This window comes from Panthera uncia (assembly GCF_023721935.1).
Source record: "Panthera uncia isolate 11264 chromosome A1 unlocalized genomic scaffold, Puncia_PCG_1.0 HiC_scaffold_16, whole genome shotgun sequence".
Taxonomy (NCBI): domain Eukaryota; kingdom Metazoa; phylum Chordata; class Mammalia; order Carnivora; family Felidae; genus Panthera; species Panthera uncia.
In genome coordinates, this window is record NW_026057576.1 from 16,356,218 (window position 1) to 16,373,822 (window position 17,605).

At 39.5% G+C, this 17,605-nt stretch overlaps 1 protein-coding gene across 1 annotated transcript in view; it reads left to right on the forward strand.

Annotated features, from left to right (window-relative positions):
* Nucleotides 1–17,605, forward strand: part of FREM2 (FRAS1 related extracellular matrix 2) — a 165,110-nt gene that overhangs the window by 72,641 nt on the left and 74,864 nt on the right. Inside the window, exons 3-4 of the mRNA XM_049647421.1 lie at nucleotides 312–458; nucleotides 7,569–7,799. Coding sequence (XP_049503378.1) covers nucleotides 312–458; nucleotides 7,569–7,799 — 378 coding nt within the window. The remainder of the gene's footprint in view (nucleotides 1–311; nucleotides 459–7,568; nucleotides 7,800–17,605) is intronic.

Consider the following 17,605-nt stretch of genomic DNA (forward strand, 5'->3'; position numbering starts at 1 on the left):
ACGTGGGTCGTCCTGCAACTTGGATAGTTGTCCGTTTAAAGAAAATTGCTGCTAGTAGTTGTGTGGTTCTTCCCCATTACCCACTTTGCCTTCTAAAGATCAAGGGATTTTGTTAAGGATGTCAGCTATCGAATTTCTGTACAACAATCGCTGAACAGTAAGCTGTCCTCCAGGTATGTATTATGGAGTTGCATGTCAAACCAAGTGGCTATAATGATTCTTAATGTTGTATCATCCAAATACTCTGGAAATTTTAGGGCCATTCATTCAAGAAAGCACTAATTTGGGGGCTTTAAATTTTTGTTTTCTAGGCGGAAACAAATTAACCAAACAGCATTTTCGTCTGAATTGGGCATGGATCTCGTTTGAAAAGGAATATTACCTGATCAATGAGGATTCCAAATTTCTAGATGTCGTTCTTAAACGCAGAGGTTACTTGGGAGAGACTTCATTTATAAGTAAGTTTAATCGACATTTCTGTTCCAAAATCCCCCTTTGTTCCTAGCAAATGTCCATAATTTTACAATGATTAAAATATGTTTAGTTTACTGCTCTAGTTTTAAAGTTTAAGGAGATGTTGACATTTAAAGGTTCTTTGACTGCTTCAGAAACATGCCCAGAGTTTTGTGTCAAAGCTAAATCATAGAGACAAAAGGCTATAAAAATAGGAAATGTGTAACCGGATGTATATATACCTCTTCAAACCTTCTACCTACATATGATCTTTCTCTGATATAAATAACTTCATAAAAATGGCGGTAATCGCTCATAGGTTAAAATTTTTTAAATGTCAATAGACCTTAGAAGAGGTTTAGGGGAATGTGTAATCTAACCATAATATAAAACTCTGCAGAAATGCCAGTGTAAAACATATAGGAGGGCAACTTTAATAATAAGGGGTGAAAAACTATTCAGTAATCTATTAGACATTGACGTGTAATTTACTATTTGTTGCATTTGAATGCTCTGGTAGGTCACAAAAAGTCCATGAACCCCAACTCTACATAAAAGCTCTACTTAAAAGATGCACATTGTGACTTTTCTTCAGAACCAATGCTCAAGCGTTAAATACTAATCATTTTCTGCTGCTTTACTCTTTTAAATAAAACTGGAAGTCAAAAGCAAAGACTAAAGCCTTTTTACAAGTCCAGTTCAAGCTAACATATAACATCTAGGCTGATAGAATTTTCATGAGGTAAAAGAGCTTTCACTGAGTGAGAATATCAGCTAAGATAGGAATCTAGGAAAATGTTGGCAATAAAAAATAAAAGCTTGCTAATCCTGTGTTTGTCTGCAAAACAATTACTTGAAATTTTACTGGCCCATGAAATTCAAAAAGCATTAAAGAGTAGATCCCTATACACACACACACACACACACACGTACACACACATACCACATACAATACCTTTGCCACAGCCACAATCTGCCCCCACCAGGCTCCCCCCTGATATTTGGATGCTGGGTATTAATTACTCCTTATTTTTAAAGTGCTTTTTGTTTTGGGGGCACCTGGGTGGCTTTGTCGGTTGAGTGTCTGGCTTCAGGTCATGATCTCATGCGCCGTGAGTGTGAGCCCTGTATTCAACTCTCTGCTATCACCGCAGAGCCCGCTTTGGATCCTCTGTCTCCCTCTCTCTGCCCCTCCCCTGCTCATACTCTCTCTCTCTCTCTCTGTCTCTCAAAAATAAATAAACATTAAAAAAAATTTTTAAGTGCTTTTTGTTTTTTAAGCATGTAACAGAGATTTTCACACCACTCTCTGCTGACCCCGTCAGGTTATTGGCTCCAGGGTAGCTGGTCCACCTGCGGACCTTGTGCTGCTCTGCTTCTGTCTTTTTAAAAAATTTTTTTTAATGTTTATTTATTTTTGACAGAGAGAGAGAGAGAGAGAGAGAGAGAGAGCATGAGCAGGGGAGGGGCAGAGAGAGAGGGAGACACAGAATCCGAAACAGGCTCCAGGCTCAGCTGTCAGCACAGAGCCCGACGCGGGGCTCGAACTCACGGACCGTGAGATCATGACCTGAGCCGAAGTCAGATGCTCAAACGACTGAGCCACCCAGGCGCCACCCCCCCCCTTTTTTTTTTCATGTTTTGCTCTGCTTCCGTCTTGATTTGCACATGCCTCCTCTTGGCTGCCATTTACACTCTCTTTGTCTAACCTTCTAAAGCTTAGTGAATGCTCTTGGTGCTCTCTCTCTTTGGAAGCATGTTTTCTTTGCACACACACGCGTGCTCTGCAGATCAGAAATCTGATCCTGTCTTACTTATTGTCCATGAGAGATTAGCCTTAACTGGACTTTGTGCTTGAAAGTATGCGGGAAATAATAACTGAGACACAAAGAACCTCAGCAATTCTTAAGGATGCCTTCATCTATTTGCATTTTGCCAGAATTCCTGGTGGGTGTGTTTAATTACTCACTTCCACTGAAAGTAATGGGAAAGTTAATGGTTGAAAGATTTTTTAAAGCTATCTTTTCGCATTTTTCTCTTCCTTTTCTTTCTTAAAGCCGAATCCTAAAATGTCAAACAAGGGCTCTTTTTTTCTCCTAGCATTATTTTTTCAGCGAACTATGATTTCCTGCATGTGGAGATGAGCACCAGCCATTCTACAAAGGTTCTTTAGCTCTACTTGGTTAACCTCACACGTTACTTAGTAACCTGGGGAGATAGGAAGTTGGAAAGACTTCTGTGTGTGGCCCACACCCATCAATCATTGAAGAGATAATAGACTTCAAGCTGGGAGGGAGAATGGAAGTCAGATTAAAGAGGAGGGAAGCCTGGAAGAAGTTCTACAATGAATGTGTTTCATGTTACTGTTTCCTGAAACCTCCACTGTCACTTACAAGCTTCTAGAATTAGATCGTTTGCATGATATCTAGAGGCAGACTATCACTTAAGTTCAGGAGCATAGTTAGGAGGCCATGGATCACATGAAATTTATATAAGTGTTTTCTCAGAGATGATTATTAATTTTATAACCAGTATAATCCATTAACAAATTAAATATGTGTTTGCATTTCATAAGAGTATTGGAATTTCAAAGATCTTACTGCTACCAGCTATTGTGAATTTCCTAAATAAAAGATACTTCGTTAGGCACACTAAGTACGTTACCTTAGTCTTTTTCTCCTTACGGCTTACTTTACTCGCTAATTCAACCTCACATTTTCTTGAGTGGCTTATTCAGTGCCGGCCACTGTGTTACATACTGGACTATGAAGTGACAATAATGATGGCTAAAATGTATTGAGTTCTTCTTATGTGCCAGCCCCAGTTCCCAATACCTTACATAGTCAACCGTGTGAGAGGAGTGTCATTATATCCCCCATGATGCAGGTAAAGAAACAGAGAGGTTGTCATCCTCCCAAAGCTACTAAGGAGTAGAGCTGAGATTTGGCCCCAGGGGTAACTTTCTTAACTACCACACTATGGTGCTTCTGAAATCCCCCATAACAGAGGAAGTTCATAACCTGCCTGTGGTCCCATGGCCACTACGTGGCCAAGGTAGGATATGATCTGTTCTCTCATTCCAAAAGTGCCTTGCTTACCCTCCATGCCATTTTTCCACACCAGAGGAAGAGCTGCAATTGTGGTTTTGCTTAGTAAATCAAAGGAATATGGTTTGTCTAATAATTAGTTCTCTTTGAAAAAATAAAAGCATAAACTTAAGCCCAATTTATAAGCTTTTTGATTTCTAGAATTTTTTGCCCCATCTAATAATGTTATTTATAACAGGTATGATTTACCAGCAGCATATTTGTATCTCAAATTAAGAGCATGTTTTGAACGTTGTGTGTACTTTGCTGTCTCATCTACCATGTTAGATTAAAGCTTGGACTAATCTGTGTCCTCCACAGTCTACACACCATTTCTTCATCCTTTGTTAAAATGGGCACCTAGGGGGCGCCTGGGTGGCTCTGTCGGTTAAGCGTCCAACTTCAGCTCAGGTAATGATCTCGTGGTTCTTGAGTTCAAGCTCCGCGTCGGGCTCTGTGCTGACAGCTCAGAGCCTGGATCCTGCTTCAATTCTGTGTCTCCCTCTCTCTCTCTCTGCCCCTCCCCACTCATACTCTGTCTCTCTCCCTCTCTCAAAAATAAATAACCATTAAAAAAAATTTTTTTAGGGGGGCCTGGGTGGCTCAGTCGGTTAAGCGTCCAACTTCGGCTCAGGTCATGATCTCACAGTCCATGAGTTCAAGCCCCGCGTCAGGCTCTGTGCTGACGGCTCAGAGCCTGGAGCCTGCTTCAGATTCTGTGTCTCCCTCTCTCACTGCCCCTCCCCTGCTCATGCTCTGTCTCTCTCTGTCTCAAAAATAAAAACATTAAAAATTTTTTTTCTTTAATTTTAAAAAAAATGGGCACCTATGTAAAGGGCCCTATGGAGGTATGAAATATTTAGTATGTGTCCACCGACCCTCAGGTTTAATGCATCTAAGATTTACCTGGATCCTGCTAAAATGTTGATTCTGATTCAGTGGGTCTGGGGTAAGGCCTGGAATTCTGCATTTCTAACAAGCTTTCAGATGTTGTTTATGCTGCTGGTCCATGGATAGTAGGTAACTGTATCCTGTACCAGGATAGACTAACACTACACTCAGAGTAGGTACTGTGTGTTAATTATAAAAAGGAAAACTTTATTTTTGACCCAAAGCAAGTTTAGTATTCCATCTAAGTCTTATTTTACCCTCTAAAAATATGACACGTCCTTCTTAATTTTACCTCATGTTTGAGAGGCATAAGTCTTTTTTCACAAAATAGAAATCCATTCCTCTTTGCTTGGCAAATCAACGATCTTGCCTATTTATAATTTACATCCAATCAGAAATACTTTATAAAGTCCATCTAAAAAAATTATATGTGTTTTTAGCAGCAACCATGAAATTTGGTATGACAGTCTACATTTTATCAGGTTGGATAACTTGATTATCACTTAGTAAGGATGACTAGTTGGAACTAGTGGACATTCCTTGTATTATACTCATTCCTTTTTTTAAATATTCTTTTATTTACTTTTGAGAGAGAGAGTGCACATGGGAGAGGGACAGAGAGAGAAGGAGAGAGAGAATCCCAAGCAGGCTCCACACTATCAGTGCGGAGGTCGATGCGGGGCTTGAACCCACGAACAGTGAGATCATGACCTGAGCTGAAATCAAGAGTCTGGTTAAGACTCTGGTTAAGACTCTGGTTAAGAGTTGGACGCTTAACTGACTGAGCGGCCCTATACTCATTCCTTTTTATTTTTAAACTGCCTTTTGAATCTCTAAGAAAATAATGCATTGTTGGTGAAACAAAACAAAAGTGGTTATCAGAGAGCAAATAGCAAATTCTTCTGCTGGCCCATGCCACTGTGGATAGATGGGTCAATGAGCAGCATGTGTGCTGGAACCTCATAGAGAATGATTCCTCTCATCATCCATTACCTCGGCAGTGAATCATGGTGGACCCAAGAGGTGTTGACAACCTGTCTGTGTGCATTAGGAACCAAAGAGCTAACGGGAAGTCTGCAACATTCAACAGGATACGTAGTGCTGGAATGCCTGGTTCTGTGCCCTTTTTCCTCCTGATATTAAAAAATCATGTTTTACCTACTATTGAAAAAAAATGAGATATTTTTATCTCAGTTGCTTCTGAGAGCTATAAGACAAAAATATTTTATTAAAAAAATTTTTTAATATTTATTTATCTTTGAGAGACAGAGAGAAACAAAGCAGGGGAGGGGCAGAGAGAGGGAGACACAGAATCTGAAGCAGGCTCCAGGCTCTGAACTGTCAGCACAGAGCCCGATGCAGGGCTCAAACCCAGGAACCGTGAGATCATGACCTGAACTAAAGTCAGACGCTTAATCGACTGAGCTACCCAGGGGCCCCAAGACAAAAATATTTTAATGAAATATTTATTTTCGTTGTCATTTTAAGATGAAACTAACAGTCAGATGAAAATATTCAGATTCATCTGACGTAAGCACCATTATTTAAAAATAAGGTAATTTTTTCAATTAAATAAGAAATGCTACAAACACTTTATTTTCAGGCTTAATTCTAATAGTCACAAGATTTTATTTCCCCCCCTTTAAAGCTGTCTTTCCTACAAATTTTTCTCAAAATGCCAGTATTTAAAGAAATTTACTTGAAAATTATTCTTTCTAATGTTTTTTTGAGAGAGAGAGAGAGAGAGAGAGAGCATGAACAGGGGGCAGGGGAGAAACAGAGAGAGAAGGAGACACAGAATCTGAAAGCGACTCCAGACTCCAAGCTATTGGTGCAGAGACCAACACGAGGCTCAAACTCACAACCATGAGATCATGACCTGAGCCAAAGTCAGACGCTTAACTGACTGAGCTACCCAGATACCCCTATCTGAAAATTATTCTATTAACATGGCTCATTAAGAGGTTTTGATTCAGCACTTAAGGATATACTAGTACAAGTACAAAGTGGAACAAGTACGAACTACAATTTATAATTTTTCGATGACATTGGATTTGTTAACTGTTGACTGTTTATAGATAACGTGTGACTTGAGAACATGGTATCATGATGGTGAAGATCCTCTTGTAATGTAGTGAGAGACTCAGAGGTCCTTCAGCCTTCCCAGCTAACTGCAATTGACCTTGAGTTGAACCATCAGAGTGAGCCCAACATACTGCTCATAGCAATCACATATATTTAGCTCTCCAATTCTGTTCACATGGTTTCATGGAATTCTGAAGTGTTACACACACACACACACACACACACACACACACACAAACCTGGATGTGGTCATATTGACAATCACTGAATTATATTCTTATTATATTCTTTTAAGGATCTTAGTCCCAGTAAATGTGGAGAGAATATTGTAATTTTTTTTATTATTGGCCATTTACAACTTTGATTATCAAAGAATTCTTGACTCACAGAGTTCCTTATTTTCTAGTTAGAGAATTTTTCTTATGTTTTTATCATATGGCACATGCAGTATAACACATGTAAAAGTAAAAGTGAAGAGTTTTTTGGGGCACCTGGGTGCCTCAGTAGGTTAAGCATCTGACTTTGGTTCAGGCCACGATCTTGCAGTTCATGAGTTCGAGCCCCGCATCGGGCTCTGTGCGGACAGCTCAGAGTCTAGAGCCTGCTTCGGATTCTGTGTCTCCCTCTCTCTTTCTGCCTCTCCCCCACTCATGCTCTGTCTGTCTGTCTCTCTCTAAAAAATAAACAAACATTAAAAAAAATTAAAAAAGTGAAGAGCTTTTAAGACTGAATGAACTGTAGGAATAAGAATATTTGCAACATGAATATTAATTTACTGAGCCTTGCTTTACAAGAAGTTCTAACACAAACACAGTTCAAAGAATATATAGCAAAACCATCGTGAGGTAAGAATAGAACAGAATCATGAACCCCCAATACCTACAGTAGAACCCTTTTACTGTGGCACCTGTACCCCAATCGTCCACCTCATGGAATCAAAGCTGGACGTAGTGGCAGGCAGAATAAATAACACACAAAAGGTTAACGACAAGGCAAACTTCAATAATCCAATTTAAAATGAAGCTAAGAAAATGATACCATGTTTTTGTGAAGGTATCGGCACAAGAGATGGGACTGCAGAAAAAGACAAAGACTTCAAGGGCAAAGCACAGAAACAAGTGCAGTTCAACCCAGGCCAGACCAGGGCCACCTGGAGAGTGCGGATCATGAGCGATGGAGAACACGAGCAGTCGGAGACCTTCCAGGTGGTTCTCTCAGAGCCTGTGCTGGCTGCTCTGGAATTCCCTGCAGTGACCACGGTGGAGATTGTCGACCCCGGAGATGGTGAGAGCTGTCGACTTGTTTGTCTCGTCGCTGTTGGGTTTTTAATGACAAAATACCTTATAAAGGAAGTTTTAAATTCAGTGTGTGGACTTTCTATGGGGGAGAATGTTCTAGACTAATAGTTAAATATTCTCACGTATGCTGATGGGAGAGGGAAGCCAAAAACTAATAAGGGAAGCTATATCATTTCAAGTAAATGAACTACGTAAGCTCATATGAATTATCAGCATGTTCTTTCTCTTACTGTAATTCTGTTCTTTAGAATCAATATTGCTCATCTCATTTTTCTTGAATTAATTCATTACTTTTTAAAGTCTTTTAAATGTCTTTCAAAGTGTCCTTTAAACAAAGAGTTTAAGAATCAGACCATTTGGGATTAATTTGTTCCCCATGTTACACTTGATTGTTCAAGTGTTAGAATTTTTATCAGCCAACAGTTTTCACTTGGCTGTGCGCCTCCACATTTGTTACATAAAACCCACCAGACCTATCCCCACTCTTTGGCGAATCGTGTCTTAAATCACTCCTCTTAATTTCTATTAGATTATGCTTTTTTGTCAGTGCCCACCTTTGGCTGATGTTGGTAAAAGTGAACCTCACTGCTTTCATGTGTAATTTGACCTATTCCCTCCCCCTTGCCATCGTTCTAATTGCTAGCTTGTCTCCGTGCAGTCAGGAAAGGAAAAAAAAGAAAAAAAAAAAAAAAAAGAAAAAGAAAATGAAAGAAAGAAAGAAAAAGGTTGAATGGCTTTTGGAGGGCTGGCATTTATTCAGAGGTTGGAGAGAGTCTTCTAAAGCTGAAATCCTGTCAGAAGCCAGACGTGACTTTCTTTTTAACTGCCAGCCTACTTTATTTTGTCAGTCAGAAAACTCTTAAATTTTCTCTGAAGATACAATCTACTGAGTACCTGAAATGGAGACCTGTGTGGAAATCTCTGGGTTAAAAGACTGAACCTAATTAGAGAGAGAGCATAAGAGAACTGGGCTCGGGGTCTGTTTGTTTAACTAACATCTCTCTTTTAGTTAAATATGAAGTTCAATTATGCTTCTAATTCCTTTAAAGAACAGTTGGCATTTAATTACATTTAGTTTTATCTGCATTATCTAGGCATGAATAATTAAAGTTTCTTCGAGTCTTAAGTCTTGAATAAGTGGTAGCATAATAAAGCTTCTCTCTTTTGAACCAGCCCATGGCAGCTTTAATACACATGAACTGGCCCATCAGTTAGAGTTTGTTTGAAGCCATTTCTTTCTTTCTTCATTTTTTTTTAAAGTAAGCTCTAGGTGCAATGTGGGGCTTGAACTCACAACCCTGAAACCAAGAGTCACATGTTCTACCCTCTAAGCCAGCCAGGCACCCCTGAAGCCATTTTTTGATATTTTATTTGCCAGTTGGTATAATTGTCATTGTTTACCTTAAGGAATAAGTCACTTAAACTCATCCGTCCCTTTCTATTTCTCAGAATAGGGTAACACTCTATACTCTGTACCCATAGTAGATCTGAGAAGTGGAATATTAAAATATGTACATACAACACACACACACACACACACACACACACACAACTTTGCCATAGTGCCATTTAATGTAATGGTCGTCAAAGTTGTTATAGAATTTTCTAGATGACATTCAGCCCTAGTCATTCCAGGCCATGATCATTCCTATGATAACTGACAAGTGTCTCATAATGCCTGGTATATTCCATGTCTTGTTGAAGACCATTGGTCTTAAAGTTATAAGATCTGAGTTTGATTCCCAATTCTACCATTTCTAGTTTTATGACCTTAATCAAATCAAACACCTTTTCTTAAGATTTAGTTTCCTAATGCACAAAATAAGAAAAATTAATGAGTCTCATGTTGCATCATTCTTGTGAAAGAATTCTATAAAACATAAAGCACAATACTGTTGTTATTTCTAGTATCACAAATAACATTGTTAGATTTCATTTTAAGAGATTAAAGAGCCCTTGTTCCTCACCATTAAAGGGTCACTCTCCCTACCATTTCAAAATTTTAACTGTTTCTTTCTACACTCTCTTGTAACTCTTCACATAGAAATTTGCTAGCCCTAGGAACTATTATGCCTCTAACCTCCCCCTCTATGTATTAGTTCTAGGTCATGTTATGAGATTCTATTTTGCATGCATTCAAAATGTGTTCAGCTCGTATGTGTGCTGGGTACAGCGCTATGTGTTAGGGATGCAAAGATAATAGGATAGAAATCTTTCTATCAAAGAGCCTATGGTCTAATGGGAAAGAGAGCCCTACCAATAAATGATTGCAATAGAATGTGATGCAATAAAGTATAAACAAAGTGTTATGGCAGCAAGAAAAGGAAATAACCACCACTGCTTCATTTTAGTCTGGAAATGGTTTGTTTACTAGCCAGTTAATAAAAGAGCTTTTCCCAGTTCCTTACTTACCCATAACAGCTACAGATAATGATAATAATTGAAATTCATCACATACTCACTACCGACAAACAGCACAATTAACACATTTTATATACATTCTTTCACTCCCTCCCTATTACCTCCATACTTGTAGACCTGTGCACCATTTTAGGCATTTTACTTGGTGTTTATAGAATACTCTCAATTTTACATGTGACAAATTTTAGAATACTTGCTCCCATGTTTTGTGACAAAACAAACAAAACAAACAACTTACTAACATAAACTCTCTCTTTCTACACACACGCACACACACACACAAGCATATACATACATACATCCTGAATTCTCACATGTTCATAATTATACTCTTATAATACTCTATCCATGTATATTTTTTAACTTACATAGTTGTGATTTAGGTAAAGATTTTAAATGGCTCTGCGTTTAAAAAAAATTTTTAATGTTTTATTCTTGAGAGAGAGACAGAGACAGAGCATGAGCGAGGGAGGGGCAGAGTGAGAGAGGGACACAGAATCCAAAGCAGACTCCAGGCTCTGAATTGTCAGCACAGAGCCTGACGTGGGGCTCAAACTCAACGAGCTGTGAGATCATGACCTGAGCCGAAGTCGGACGCTCAACAGACTGAGCCACCCAGGGGCCCCTGACTATGCATTTTATTCAATACATGAGTATCTACATCTACTGCGGAGATACGACATACACTTAAGTAGTTACTTATCTAGCCTCAAGTACTATTCAGTACCCATATGGATGTTCTGTAATATGTCTCATGCCTCCAGATGTTTTGAATGTCTGGCTGGGAACACATGGTTCCAAGAACACAGCCTGGTTTCTGGCTGGAAAGCCAAGCTCTATGATCAATAGAAATTACCATTGTCTAAGGAGTGGGTCCAGTCACTATGTCTTCCTGCAGCCTGTGTGCAAGAAGGCAGCCTGCCTCAAAGGGCAGTCACCACTGGGAGCAAGTGCACCCCATTCCTCATCCCTGGACACCCTGGGTGGCCATGAATAGAAGGGAGCTAATCTCCTACAGTTCACATGCAAATCTCATTGCCATGTTGGTACTTGCCCTGCCAGTGAGAGAGGGGCCATGCAGGGACAGCTCAACTGTCAGATGGGACTTCAGAAGCCCACATTTTTGTCTAGAACGTATTTTTTGAGATCTTTTTTCAGTTTTTTTAAAAGTTTATTTATTTATTTTGAGAGAAAGAGAGAAAGAGAACCAGCGACAGTGGGGAAGGGCAGAATGAGGGAGGGAGAGAGAGAATCCCAAGCAGGCTGCATGCTGTTAGCCACGAGCCTGATGTGGGGCTCAATCCCACAAACCATACGATCATGACCCGAACTGAAACCAAGAGTTGGATGCTTAACCGACTGAGCCACTTAGGCACCCCTAGAACAGACATATTTTGTCACTTGAAAAAAGAGGACTGAAAATGGAGAACTTTTCCTTCTACTTAACAAAATGCTATGGGCACACAAAAGAGGGACACACCATTCTGCCATGATTGTAGGGATCAATAGCTTTCTAGACAAATGGGGTCATTTAGTCATTTATTGAGTAAATCAATCAATTCAATGTCCTCAAAAATTGAAGTCTGCGGTACAAAGAGGAAAACTAGAATAAGAAGAAAACAGACTGCTAAACAGAGATGTTAATCTCTCTTTGGCATACTTCCCTTGTGCCAGGTTCTTGTGACCTTGGAGGCACTCCCATGGAAAATCTGCTCTTATTGTCAAGATTTTTACCTTACTTTTCAGTCGTCTATCACTGTTATCTTTCCTTGTTTCAGTTTGATTCCACAGTCTCCATCCTTTACAAATGCAGTTCCAGTTGGGATGGGTTTTAAAAAAAATTTTTTTAATATTTATTTATTTTTGAGAGAGAGAGAGAGAGAGAGAGAGAGAGCAAGCAGGGGAAGAGTAGAGAGAGGAGACACAGAATCCAAAGCAGGCTCCAGGCTCTGAGTTGTTAGCACAGAGCCTGACACAGGGCTTGAACTCACAGACTGCGAGATCATGACTTGAGCCAAGGTCAGACGCTTACTCGATTGAGGCACGCAGGTGCCCCGGGAGGGGTTTTAAAGTGCATAAACCATTTAACTTGTTGTCTGGATGAGGAACCTGAGAAATAGTGCCATCCTTAAATCTCTGCCTCAATCGACCACTTGGTCGATTGGTTGTCTTTAGCGTTGTCAGAGATGGGTGAGATTACCCTTTATCTGAGGGCGGTAACAATTAGCTGTGGTGGAAAGACCCTCTGCGACGAGGCTGGACTGAATCAACAGCAGACAGCAGATGGCCATAAGACAAGAAGGGCTTTGAAGAAATTTCGGGTCACTGTTACTCCTTCTGCCCTTTTTTTCTAACCTAACCCAGAGAATTCCAAAAGGATTATTCCATAGGCCAAGGGTAAGATAGTAATCACAATGCCAATCTCTACCATATTTGAATATCCACGGTTGAGCCAGACCCTGCATTAGGAGCTGGGCAATCATATCTCATGTAAACCTGTGATTGATATGTCAATTTCCAAATCGGATCTCTGAGGCTCAAAGAATGTATTTCCCCAAAGTCCTCTGCTAATAAGTGCCAGAACCCAGTGTTTGAATGTATATAGATTTTTTTCTACGAAGCCCTTCTCTCTATTCTCTGAGTTTTACAGTCTTCTGTCATTTCTTGTGACCGAAAAGAAATAATATCCTAATTAAACCACATGCTTTGCCAACAGCAGCATTGTCTCACCCATTCTTGTATATAAAACGAACAAACAGACCCAAGAACAAAGTGATTCCTTCTCTTCTTATTCTATTAATTTTCCCTTTATATATCAAGCCAAAAATATGTTAGTATAGGTGAACAAAACCAAGTATTCTAGAAAGATAATCAAGACTGCTTCAGCATTATGTGTCTGTACGTTCAACAGCTGTTTATTGAGTTTTTGCTACATGCCAGGAATTCTGCTAAGAGGTAGGGATGCGAGTGCTACAGTGAAGAAGGCATACTAATTTTGAAAGGGTATCATTAGGTGATTACATTCCACAAAATTATTATAACTAACAATGTACAATGTTATGTGCTGTGATAAAGGAGCAGTCAGCACCCACAGGAGAAGCCTGAAAGAAGATTCTCGATTTCCTGTTTATTCGGTTCCCTAACTGTCAGACATAACACCATTTCTTCTCACTCTGAGAAGCATCTAGATATTAATTAACATTAAGCATTTTCATTTCTGTTAAGAGGAAAATAGGTAAGAGCTAAAACTTATTTTATATTAAGATCCCATTCCTTTTTTTACCTTGTATAATTTCTAACCAGAGTAAATTAGTTTTTTGTACTTTACTAGGAGACTACAACCTCAGATACAGGTATTCGAGTACAGATACCGAACATAGATGTCTAAAGTCCCTAAGTATTTCGTGCAGTTATTTACTATGTACATACTTGAAGTATCTGCAAACTTCTGATTGAAAGGGGCTCATTCTGATACCTTTATGATACCAAAAATCAACCATGAACCTAGGGAATTAAATATTTGATCTGTGTAATCATTTTCTGTATGATGAGATTAGGTTAATTCTGTATAATATACAGTAGAGAATAAACATACCATTCCAAAGAAAAGTAGAACTTGTATGTCAAGAATGCTAATCTTATTGGCTACAAAGAAAAGGCAAACTTTTGTGTGCTGAGTGAGCCAACCCGTTTCATGCAGTAGAATTCAGATGACATAGGCTGTAACATGAAACACAAACATTAATTATTCTTTCTAAAAGTTTGTACTGTTGTTACAGTTGACATAGGGAGATCATTGGCTAGCCAAATTTGAAGGTCCAGAATTAATGAAATGGTAATCCACGGCAGCTATGACACCAAAATGAGAAAGAAGCAAGAAAAAATTCAATTTCAGTGAGAGTGGAAGTTTTTTTTTTTTCCTTTTTGAATCTTGTTGCCGTGAAGCACAGGTCATTGTCTTAAGAGAAGCAAACAATTTGAAATACTGGCTAAAATTACAGCACACATCTGTACATTTCTGGCACCAAAAGGTGGATATGAAAAAAGGTGGTATAAAATAAAGCCATTTTAGTGTTGTAAAACTTCCTGAAAGTTTCTACATTCACAAAATAAAAACTTTTAATGATATGCACAAAGATTACCCTAAGATTCACTCTTACCAACATTTGCCTAGTGCTAAAGGATAATTTTTGGATCTCACGGCATCCTGATATGAACTTGTAATACTTACTATCATGTGGGGTGCCTGGGTGGCTCAGTCAGTTGAGCGCCTGACCAGCTCAGGTCACGATCTCACGGTTCCTGAGTTCGAGCCCCACATGGGCTCACTGCTGTCACCGCAGAGCCCACTTCTGATCTTCTGTCCCCCTCTCCCTCCTCACTCGTGCTCTGTCTCTCAAAAATAAATAATAAAGAACATTAAAAAAAAAAAACCCTTCCATTAAAAAAGACACTTGTAAGCATGTTATTTAGATGTTTTCATTACTCTCATTTGTGTCTTTTTCAAGTCCCTGTTGAATTAGCCTGTACTAATTACTATGTGTGTTTGAGAGTGAAAAACAGACCATAGAAATGTGAGAGAGCTGTCCAAGATCAAACGTATCAGGGACAGACTTCCTACTCGGTGCCACTTGTCGAGCAGGCTGAGGACCGCATGGTAGCCTGAGGAGGTACCGGAACATCTTCTGTGTTAACTTTTGAATGTTCCAGACTTTCTAAAGACAACAAACACTCAGTGCCTTTGTCCATGCACTGCCTTTGCTTTCTCTGTTCTATTGTAACAGAGATTTTTTAGAAGATAATTTGTTCCATCTTGGTTTTAGTAGAATCTGTTTTTTTTTTTTTTTTAATCTGTTCAGTATAATTGAGAAAAGACTGGCATGAACAGTAGCTTTCAAATGTAACTACAACTATTTTATTTCTGAGAACAAAAGTCATTTTTGGCCAAAGTTACAGCACAGTCAAACCTAAAAATAAACACTGCAATTGCAGATCAAAGCACTCGTTTCAATCGAGTTGCAAAGACTAATGACGAATGCATTCACTTTACTCAGCTTTATCTTTGCACTTACAGAATGATGAAACCAATCTGAAACTATAAAAGTAACACATGTTCATTGTCAAGAATTCTGAAAGATTTAAAGAAGTAAAAACCAGGGGTGCCTGGGTGGCACAGTCGGTTAAGCATCTGACTCTTGATCTCAGTTCAGGTCGTGATCTCACGGTCATGTGTTCAAGTCCCACAGGGGGCTGATGGTGTGGAGACTGCTTGGGATTCTCTCTGTTCCTCTCTCTGCCCCTCCCCTGCTCACGTGTAACCTCTCTCTCTCTCTCTCTCTCTCTCTCTCTCTCCCCCCCCCCAAAATAAATAAGTAAACATTAAAAAAAATTTTAAGAAAAGGAAATAAGTCACTCATAGACCTACTACATGGGAAAGCCAGTGTTAAGGGTTAGAGAGGATGACCCTGTAGTCATTTTTGTCTACGTATCTCTATTTACTTAGCAGAGTTTACTATTTCTATAATACCACTCTTGCTTTGTCTTTCAATGAACACCCTCCCAGAGACTGCTATGGTTTCCATCTAATGGGCTAGTTGGGATCTGACATATGATATGCTGCTATATTACATAATACAGGTATTATATTCATAAGCATATTATTGTACATTTATACATGTCACTTATATAATACTTCTGTAACTTTGTCAGTATGACCATCATGCAGATTTTGTTCCTTACATAACACTTTTAGGAGTTTATATATAGAATTCTATGAATACATTGGATGTCTAAACAAATTTTCAAATACTTGTTTTTAGCTTCCTTTGTTCTGCTTCTGCTGTCTCCGCCAGCTTTTTAGCAGTAATTTATGTCTCTTATAAGCTCAGTTGGCCCTTCTGGCATAAGTCCAGTTACCAGCCGTTCTGAGCACTCTTCTTTTACAAGTGGATCATAGCAGTTACTATCTTGGGCTTTGAGATGGACTTCTTGGGTTCAAGTATGGGTATCACTACCTACTAGCCTAAGCTTCGGCTGGTTTTGAACCTCTGTGTGCCTCATGTCCTCGGAGATAAAATGACAATCATAATAGTTCTTTTGTGAAAGGATTGTTGCCAGGATAAAACTAGCTGATATGTGTGAAGTGTTTAATGTTTGTTTATTTCTGAGAGAAAAAGAGAGACAGAGTGCAAGTGGGGGAGGGGCACAGAGAGAGAGAGGGAGACACAGAATCCGAAGCAGGCTCCAGGCTCTGAGCTGTCAGCACAGAACCCGACACGGGGCTCGAACTCACGAACTGCGAGATCATGACCTGAGCTTAAGTCGATGCTTAACCGACTGAGCCACCCAGGCATCCCTCATGTAAAGTGTTTAGAATAGGGCTTTGCAAATAATTAAGAATCCCATACATATGAGCTAATAATTTTTAAGACTGATAAAAAACAAATGCCACTTTCAGGGGTTTTAAAAAGTTATGCTTACTTGAGGCAGTCTGTGTATAAGCTTTCCTGTATATATAAAATGAAGTTGAAAAATGATATGAACTGGAAAAACCTAGCAGGAAAGCCTTTTCTCATCTCGCCTTTTCCAGTTTCTCCCATAGATGCACATTTCTGCCCACATCAGGTCAACAAAAGACCTAAATGTGGTGCTGGACCTGTTTACCCTGTTTCAGACCAAGTGTAGGAGTGAGTTTCAGAGCTAAAAGCAAGCTTTGGACACCTGGGGGGAGAGAGAGAGAGAGAGAGACAGAGAGAGAAAGAGAGATCTTCCTATTCTTATAAAGATACTAATCCCAAAATGAGGACTCCTCCCTCATGACCTCATCTAAACCTAATTACTTCCCAACTGTCCCCACCTCCACATATCATCACTTTGAGGGTTAGGACTTCGATGCATAAATTTTGAGGGACACATTCAGTCCACAGCAAACTTTAATAAAGAAACAAAACTGGGGCCCCTGGGTGGCTCAGCCGGTTAAGCGTCCAACTCTTGATTTTGGCTTAGGTCGTGATCTCATGATTGTGAGATGAGCCCTGAGTTGGGCTCCACACTGGTGAAGTCTGCTTGGGGTTGTCTCTCTCCCTCTCCCTCTGCCCCTCCCCCACTCACTTTCTCCCCCGACCCCCAACAAAGAAACCAAACTTTCTGTAATATTTCTACGAATGCCATTGGAGTAAATGACCTGAGGACTGCCAATACCTAGGTGGTACCAGACTTAATTTCCATGAAAAGAAACTCATTGGAACTCATTGAAGACCCGACTTGAATATTTCATGGCACCTTGTGTATTTTTTCTAATGAAGCGCTATGATAATTTCTATATTGAAATTTTATGTTTGGTAAAATCCCACTTCATACTAGTAGGAATAA